Consider the following 8,897-nt stretch of genomic DNA (forward strand, 5'->3'; position numbering starts at 1 on the left):
CGAAAAAGTATCACACACAACATTTGGCTGAGGAATGAAAACTGGGCACCGAGAAGAGGGGGGGGGGGAACATCAGCGTCAAGAGACGAGAAGCTGCTACATGTTTATGTGCTTTTCCAGCCAATTTGGCATCGAGTGGAGAGAGAGAGAGAGAGAGAGAGAGAGGGGGGAGAGAGAGAGACAGAGAGAGAGACAGAGAGAGAGAGAGAGAGAGAGAGAGAGGGAGAGAGAGAGAGAAAGAGAGAGAGAGAGAGAGAGAGAGAGAGCGAGCGAGAGAGAGAGAGACTTTGTGTTGACCTGGTCTGTGCAGACTCTGTGTTTGTCACCCAGCCTTGCCCCAACCGGCTGGCCAGCTGGCTCCAAACCCTGAGAAAGATCAGAGCCAAAGAGGGGGGCTGGGGGGGGGACACATCTAGAGAGACAGACAGGCAGACAGACAGACAGAAAGAGAAGGAGAGACATCGTCGTGCCATGATCCTCTCTGTTTGACTAGAGATAAAGGTTTATAAAGGTGAAACATGATCCATCGTTCATCTGCGGATACTTTCAGATCTCAGGAGTTTTACAGAACAGAACTCGATGTTTGGGAATAAACTTCAACATTGACCACAGTAACATGATAGTAACAAGCACTTTTATGTAGGAATGAAATCAATTAAAGCCCATACATCTGTTAGTCCTCTAAGCTCACCTTGTTCTTTTTTTACTTTGATTTGTCTTCTTTGTTACTCTTGAAAAACTATTTGCAAGACAGAAAAAAACTGAAATCTTTATCTGAGATTTTATTATTCATGTTTCTCTAATTATATAATTCCATAATTGAATAAACAGATAGTTATAGGGATAAATAGAAAATAATTGATTGACTCCGGAACTCATTTCTGTAAAAGTAAAGTAAAGGAAGCGCTGATCTTAGCCAGACTGCGCACACCTGTACATGTGTGTGTGTTGCATTGCCGTGACAGCAGATGATGAATGGGCATTATCAGGAGAATAACAACAGCATTGGCACGGTGACGACCAGAGCGCCGGCCACAGACGGCCGTCCCTGGGCGAATATGGCCGACACTGGAGGCAGATGTTACAGCGAGACCTGCCTCTGTATGTGTGTGTGTGTGTGTGTGTGTGTGTGTATGTGTGTGTGTGTGGTGAGGCCCGGGGCAGTTTGTCAGCTGCAGGGCTGCAGGGCAGAGAGGCAGATTGTGTTGGCAGAGGGCTAAAATCTGCGCGCACACACACACACGCACACACACACACACACACACACACACACACAAACACAGTGACAACTGAAAATGCAGTGGACCTGCAAAACAAGCTGTGAATGTGTGTGTGTGTGTGTGTGTGTGTGTGTGTGTGTGTGTGTGTGTGTGTGTGCGTGTGCGCGTGTGCGCGTGTGCATGTGTGCATGTGTGTGTCAGGTCTTTATATGAGTGATTTATGACTGAAGCTGCTTGTCAGTGTTACTCAAGGGAAAGTCATGTGATTCGTTATTATACATTTCTCATAACGATCATGCACTTATTTACTTGTATTGCTCAGTAAAATATGCTTCTTGGAATCCCCTATAAACATTTTCAACATTTCATGATATTGGTTTCATAGAAATATGTTAACCTCTGACCTTTGACCCTGGCCTCTGTATGTTGTCATGGATCTGGATACAACATGGATCCATAAGGGTCCATTCAAAGACCTCCAGACCTGAAGAGAACCACAAACATCTACACAATGACACAACTTACAGAGGAACACACAGAGTTCAGAGGTGTAGGAGACGGAAAACAATCATGTAATGTTGTCAAATTGTTTCTTTATACCTGTGAAGGAAGCGTACAACGTGTCAAGTTGAATATCACACTGCCCCCTATTGGACACATAAACTCTTGCAGAAGCCAGATGTGTTCATTGCTAACTGTAATTTTGTTTTCACAGTTTCTCAGTCACCAACGAAGAGTCATCCCGCAGCGGCACCCTAATCTTCACCATCGAGCACGGCGACCGCATCCCACCAACCCTCAACCACAACGCCGGCCTCCGCCTGCAAGACGGCACCTCAGAGACAATCAACGCAGACCTGCTGCAGCTCACCGACCCCGATACCGCCACCGCCAATCTGAGCTATGTGGTCACGGGGCCACCGCAGTATGGCAGACTCCTGCTGAGGGGAGTCCCTCTGTCACCGCCACTGACGTTCTCCCAGACGGATGTGGACGAGCTGAGCCTGGCTTACCGGCACGACCCGGGCAGCCCAGCACACATCGACAGGTTCTACTTCCTCCCAACAGATGGAAACAACAGAGGGTACTTGGAATTTGGACAACTGAGAGAGGAGCCTGCTGTCTTTAACATACAGGTGGGCTGCACACACACACACACACACACACACACACACACACACACACACACACTAACATTGGCACATCCAAATGCATCTAATTATGATTGACAAACATTTTCTCTTCATTTAAATTACATCATAAACTTGTTATTTTGTTATCATTAATAAGAAAGGCTATTTCAGGCAGTGTTCCTTTATTAAGGCCACGTCTGATTGGCCTGCTGCATGGAGCCTGGGGCGCTGATCAAACACTCACATGGAGATGCATTTCAGTAGGCATCAGCATAAATGTAAAGGCAGAGCGTCGTTTTTACATTTAAAGGCACAGCGTCGCCTTTACATTGAGGCTCTTTGTAGAAATGCTGGTGATCAGCAGCTGAAGCTCTCCAAGTCTCTGAGGGTGAGTGACTGCAGAACACATGAATATTTGAAAAAGAGAGCAGCAGGTGAGCTAACCCCGTCCCATCGCATGCTACCTGCCACCACACACACACACACACACACACACACACACACACACAGACGGCCAGGTGGCTCACATGCTGGCTGGACTGACTGAGCTGAGCCACAGAGACTGGAGGCTGTTTGTGATTGTTTGGTTGTGTGTGTGTGTGTGTGTGTGTGTGTGTGTGTGTGTGTGTGTGTGTGTGTGTGTGTGTGTGTCCATTCAGATGAATATTTGTCATCAGTTCAGATCAGAGGAACGCAAACTGAACAAATTGTACTAAAAAGTTGGAATTACGGCTGAACTGCAGGTCAAACAGGAAGTGCAGCTGGCATGTTTGTGTCTTTAGAGGCATTGGCCTCATTTACTTACTCTTTAATGTTATTTATGATGCCATGTCTTCATTGAATAAACGCTGTTATTATCAAAGCAACTGACCACTCAAAGCTTCACTGAAACCTAAAGTGGAAATGAATATAGATATGTGAACCAATATTAAATTGTTATTTGAACAACTTATTTAGACGATTTAGAGAAAAGTTTAATATGTATGATACAGTAATAATGATTTATATTCAAATATGCCTGATGCTTTCCAGTGTTTGTGTGTGTGTGTGTGTGTGTGTGTATGAAAGAGTGTGTGTGTGAGTGTGAGTGGGCAGATTTCCCCATAAAGGCTCATGACCGGCTGACAGTAACAAAGAACGACACCACCCTCAAGTGGCGGTAAAGCATAACTACACCTGAGGTTTCATAGCATTTTCTTCCGCTCTAAACTGAGAGGCGCTTGAAGTGCTGCCACCCAGTGTTTGTTTTCCCTGTTATAGCTTATAACTTACGTCACACTTCTTCTTATCCTTCTACCGTAAAAGTTGCAGGGTTTGTAAGTTATGCGTTCAGACACTCAAACATAGGGGGTTGTGGGTAATACATGCTGCTAAAGTAGTGACATAACAGCAGCAGACATTCATGTGACTTATAAGTGTATCATCTCAGATTAAAGTCTGATCCAGCCTAATTTTCTCCCAAACGTTCTTGTCTTCCATTGTGATCAGGTGGATCAGGTGGACAGGATGCCTCCGAGTCTGGCCACCAAAAGGAGCCCCAGCATGGTGGTGGAGTTGGGCGGTGGTCGCTACGGCATCTTCATCACCTCCAGACACCTGCAGGCCCTCGACCCCGACAGCCCCACCCAGGAGCTGGAGTTCTCCATCACCAGGCCTCCACACTTTGGATACCTGGAGAACGCAGTCACAGGTAGGCTGGTAAGCTCACTGGTCGGCTGGAGTGTGTGATTAGCCAATTAGGAACTGGCAGGTAGGATGGTGAGGGAGAAGAGAGCTCACAGATGACGAGAGGACCACACTGGGATTACTTCAGCAAAGCAGGTTCTGTTGGGTCATTGTGGAGTGTGGATGTCTTCCTGTCTGTCCCACTAGAAGCCTACATTAAAGGTCGTTTTACCCAGAGGGACCTGGACCAGCGCTCCGTGGTGTTTGTCCTCCCGGCTGACATGGAGGTGACAGCAGACAGCTTCCAGTTCAGACTCACAGACCCAGCAGGAAACACCATGCTGCCTGAGATGTAAGCGCTACTCAGGGTCCAGATGTTACAGCTGCAGATTAACACTGGGATCTGCTCCTCTGATGTCCACCTGTGATCACACAATGCACTTTGATTGATTCCATGTTTACTTCAAGGCTCTGCTCTTTAGGCTCATTGTTCACCAAGAGTTGTATGTCTCTTCAGATTTGAGCTGTCGTGGTCTCGAGTAGAGTTTTCAGCGACCTGCTACCGGACCTGTGAGACCTCAGGGACGCTGCAGATCCAGATCAAACGCACGGGGGCGAGCGTGGACCCTGCTTATGTTGCGATCCAGGTACGGCTGTCCTCATGCACCTCATGAAAACAACTTATACAACTTTTAACATATAAAGTTAACAAATTGAGCTGATGGTTTGTTTAATGTTAGGTTAACAGATCAGCTGTCTATTGTCTCACCTTCAGGGATAGACAATAGGAACAGCTTTTACTGAAATAATTTAAAGGATGAAACACAAACTATGATGGCCTGCAGGGTACAAAGAATTATGATGATGATGATGATGATGATGATGATGATGATGATGATGATGATGATGAGTCGTTGCTCAGTATTTGGTTTGTTTCTGGGTTTGTGACTACAGGTTGAGGAGGGTTCAGCCATACGCGGCAGAGACTTCACTCACAGCACAGCCGCTCTCATCCAGTTTGATCCAGGTCCGTCTGTCTGATTCTGATTCTGCTGGACTCTCTCCTCATCTACTGCATGATTTTGGCTGTAGCTTACTTGCAACACAATACTCCATATTTCATATCGTGTGTTGCTGATGTCCTCCTCCTGCCCTCTCCATCTCTGCTCTTGTTTGTTGTCTCCAGGAGTCAGTGTGAAAAGCTGGAATATTTACCCGATAGATGACGGCTTGGAGGAGAACCATGAGATGTTCACTGTCATGTTAAAGAACCCAAAGAACGCTGTTCTGGGCCAGAGGACCTCGGCTACCATAGAGATCATTGATCCCAGAGGAGGTAGAACGTTTGTTTTTTTTGCCGTTTTTCCAGTCGCATCCTTTGTTCTGTTTTACATTACAAAACCTAAGACCGTTACTAGGCCTCCACACAGGTAACACAGGTTACATGTGAAGGTGGAGATCGACCTCTCTCTTTTGTCATTGACAGGGAGGTGTGATCCAGAAGACCTGATGGTAGAGGAGGACATGAAGCGTATCTCACCACCGCTGCCTGCCCCTGCTAAACCTCCCAAGCCAGAGGAGTTGGAGGAAGACCCTGTGACTGATATAGAAGCAGAGCTACTTTGGGAGAACCAGCCCCACCCGCCTCGGGGTGACGTGCCACACCGCCGGCCCTACCTGGAAGATGGAGAGCGAGAAGCTCAGGACCAGGCGGCCCCCAGCTACAGCCACAGCCACTACCACACCAGGCAGCTGCCAGTGGAGGGCACTGGGAGCACTGGGAGGACTGGGCACAGGGTCAGAACCAGAGGTCCAAGGGTTGGTCTTTTTTTTCTAATTCCAGCCTTTAAAATTTTACAAGGGAGCATTCAGGCCACACAAATTCAATAAATAACAATGAAGTTGCAAATTTTCAAGAAAGCAAGTTAACTGTTGTTTCACCACCATGTCACACATGGTGACGGTCGACTCATGAATTCATGAGATACAGCACTGTGACAGAGCCACGCCCACTCAACTTTGGCAGCCTGTCTACAATTTTGGGAAGTGAGACACTTCCCAATTCTACAAATCAAAGTTCAAAGGTTATAGGCCAAAAGGTAAAAGTGGTTATTACAGCACCACCATCAGGCTGACGGGTAACTAAAGTACCTGGATCACGTCCAACCTGCCCTCCAAATTACATGAGAATCCCTCGTAACTTTACGAGCAACCCTGCTGGAAATGTTTAAAACATCTCACGTTGCTGTCCTCTGATGTGGACACCTGCTTTACATAAACATCTATACATGTTACTCAACATATAAACATAAAAATAAAAGGTTCTTCAGATATTATCCTTCTGTCAGTGTTGAAACGAACTCAAAACAATATTAAGGTTGCCCTAACATGTTACTAAATATTAAATAACATAAACAGTACAGTAACAAACATCTGTAACTCCCCCTCCTCTCATTATTGACAGATAAAATATCCCGTTTCTAAAACCATACCAGCTCTCTCACAGTACTGGGGGTCAAAGTTAGCTAGAACTTAGCTAACTTAGCTAGAATACCAAAACACACCATTGCTGCTATTTGTGCTGGAATGTTGGCTGACTGAGTGAACCACCGCCTTGGTTTTCAGGTGCGTCTGTCAGGAGAGAAGAGGACAGAGGAGAAGGTCTGGACGGTAAGACACACTCCTCCTTCATCCAGAAAAAGGACACACACACGCACACACACACACACAGGGTTGATGGTGTGTCGCGTCTTTGTCCTCCTCCAGTTCCATAGTCTGACTCCTCTGCGAGTGGAGCTGTTAAATCCTGGTGATGTTGGGTGGAGCTGGTCCCCTCACAGCGATGCACCTCAGATGGACCAATCAGCACACAGAATCCTCCCAGAGCTGAACCAACACAAGGTCAGGGGACAGGAGTGCTGTCTGTCTGTCCCTCTGTCCCTCTTCCTACCTGTCTCTGCTCTTCTGTCTGTCTCTCCCTCCCTCTAATCGTCTCTCTCTTGGTCTGCCTCTCTGACTGTTCCACAGGGTCACAGGTGGACAGACACTTTTGGGAAATTGGTTGAGGTCTGAATTTTCCTTTGAATTTCCCATGTTTTGAACCAAATGCTGTGCAAGTAAGCAAGTTAATAAACCTGCTGCCTGGATTGGTCAATTCGCTATCTGTAAAGCACACAACTTCCTAGAGAGCTTTGGGATGGGTCAGGAACAAACTGCATCAAAGGTCAGAGGTCAGAGGACATGTTTAGAGGCCTCCTTTGAGCCCAGGTCAGAGAACAAGCCAGGGATTATGAACTGTCAAATAACTCGGACTCTTCTGCTGACAGATGGTGAATTGGGGAATCATTGTATGCTTATTTATGCTTATTTATTTTTATTATGATTGGTCAATCAGGGCATTCTGTGATCAAATATTTTTTCCATTGATTACCGCAAAGGTTGATAGCACACCATAGGTTGATGGATATCTGGTATCTAGACTGGTTGCTGCCGTTTCACGTGCTCTGTATCACTCCTATGATAATCAAGAGTTGCACTCATGCTGCTTTCAAATGCTCAAGATGGTAAAGTGCTACATACAGTATGACTTTGCTGCGTTTGAGTTCTCCTCTGACAAAAGAACAAAAACACCAAAGTATAAAGATGGAGATGTAGAAGATGGTAATGCTCTCTCTACTCTCTCTCTCTCTGTGCAGTCTGTCAGCAGCTCTTGTCCTGATGGTTGGAATCACTACAGGGGGCGCTGTTACATCCTTCACTCTACTGTGGCCTGTTGGTCCTGTGCTCAGCAGTCCTGCTCACAGCAGTAAGAACATGAAAACACACACATCAGTGACCCGCCATGCGTTACCTCCAGCATTGTGTACAGAGGAGAGTAGATGAATGTGTGTCTCTGTGGGCACTCTTACCCTCAGTTGTACTCACTCATACATCTTGAACTCTCTGTCAGGTTTAACAGCAACCTGACCAGCCTGCGATCCAGAAAGGATACGGCCTGGCTGTGGAAGTTTGCCGGGAGGAAGCCGTTTTGGATTGGTGAGTGAAACAAAACAGTACCACAAAAGGTCACCTCAGTATGTGAAATGCTTTTGTTGGCATGGCTTTTACTGTGACAACCCCCAACCCCTCCCTCCAACATACTATCAGATAAATAATCCAAATTCATAACAGGAATATTTATGGTGTATTTGTGTGGCTCAGGGCTGTCCGGTGGTCCGGGACACTGGACGTGGGCTGACGGCCAGCGTGTGTCCTTCTCCAAACTGAAGGTGCCAGTGGTGGAACACAGCAGCGTTGGTGCAGACTGTGTGCTGGTTCAAAGCCCCAGAAGGTGGATCTCCACCCAGTGCTCAGGCGGCAACCATGAGCAGAGATTCATCTGCTCCATGCCGGCTCACACTCACTGACACACTCACAGTATTTACAGATTTCTGCTGTGTGAACCATTTATGGTCACGTCATATTTAATTCAATGCAATGATGCTGCTCTGTATATTAGTTTTCATATTTCTGTCATAATAAAGTTGTTGCACAAACACAAACAAACATGTTTTGACAAACTTTTTTTTTTGTTGATTTTGCATAATTTGGTTTGGTTTGACATTTGAAAAGAGTATAAGTAGTATAAACACTTTGACCTATGTGGTACTTTGTCCTTACACACCAACTGGGAGGGTTGATTGGGAAGTGTTCTTCCTGCCATAGAGTCCAGCTCAACACTAGCCATGGATTTTAGCAGAGGAAAAACGGTTTGTAGTTTTAGTCATTTCCATGATGAAGAAGTCAGAGTATGCTGGTGAGAAGGTGGCCACTGAATGGATCTGGTGAGCTGGTGATGGTGACAAGTGCCAAGTGACATGCGTGGAGCCGCCACTGTCAT

At 46.3% G+C, this 8,897-nt stretch overlaps 1 protein-coding gene across 4 annotated transcripts in view; it reads left to right on the top strand.

Annotated features, from left to right (window-relative positions):
- The window catches only part of frem1b (Fras1 related extracellular matrix 1b), a 32,111-nt gene extending 23,567 nt beyond the window's left edge, over positions 1-8,544 (top strand). For 3 of the 4 annotated variants that reach the window (XM_076154549.1, XM_076154551.1, XM_076154550.1), the window contains 13 exons: positions 1,936-2,356; positions 3,842-4,043; positions 4,226-4,370; positions 4,536-4,665; positions 4,973-5,045; positions 5,205-5,354; positions 5,505-5,836; positions 6,644-6,688; positions 6,785-6,919; positions 7,046-7,084; positions 7,714-7,823; positions 7,968-8,053; positions 8,219-8,544. In XM_076154549.1, coding sequence (XP_076010664.1) covers positions 1,936-2,356; positions 3,842-4,043; positions 4,226-4,370; positions 4,536-4,665; positions 4,973-5,045; positions 5,205-5,354; positions 5,505-5,836; positions 6,644-6,688; positions 6,785-6,919; positions 7,046-7,084; positions 7,714-7,823; positions 7,968-8,053; positions 8,219-8,424 — 2,074 coding nt within the window. In that variant the 3' untranslated portion in view covers positions 8,425-8,544. The remainder of the gene's footprint in view (positions 1-1,935; positions 2,357-3,841; positions 4,044-4,225; positions 4,371-4,535; positions 4,666-4,972; positions 5,046-5,204; positions 5,355-5,504; positions 5,837-6,643; positions 6,689-6,784; positions 6,920-7,045; positions 7,085-7,713; positions 7,824-7,967; positions 8,054-8,218) is intronic. The other variant, XM_076154552.1, reaches the window with a different exon arrangement.
- Positions 8,545-8,897: the final 353 nt, after the last annotated feature.

This window comes from Genypterus blacodes, unplaced genomic scaffold (genome assembly GCF_046128005.1).
Source record: "Genypterus blacodes isolate CSIRO-AG114 ecotype Tasmania unplaced genomic scaffold, CSIRO-AGI_Gbla_v1 ptg000062l_1, whole genome shotgun sequence".
NCBI lineage: Eukaryota > Metazoa > Chordata > Actinopteri > Ophidiiformes > Ophidiidae > Genypterus > Genypterus blacodes.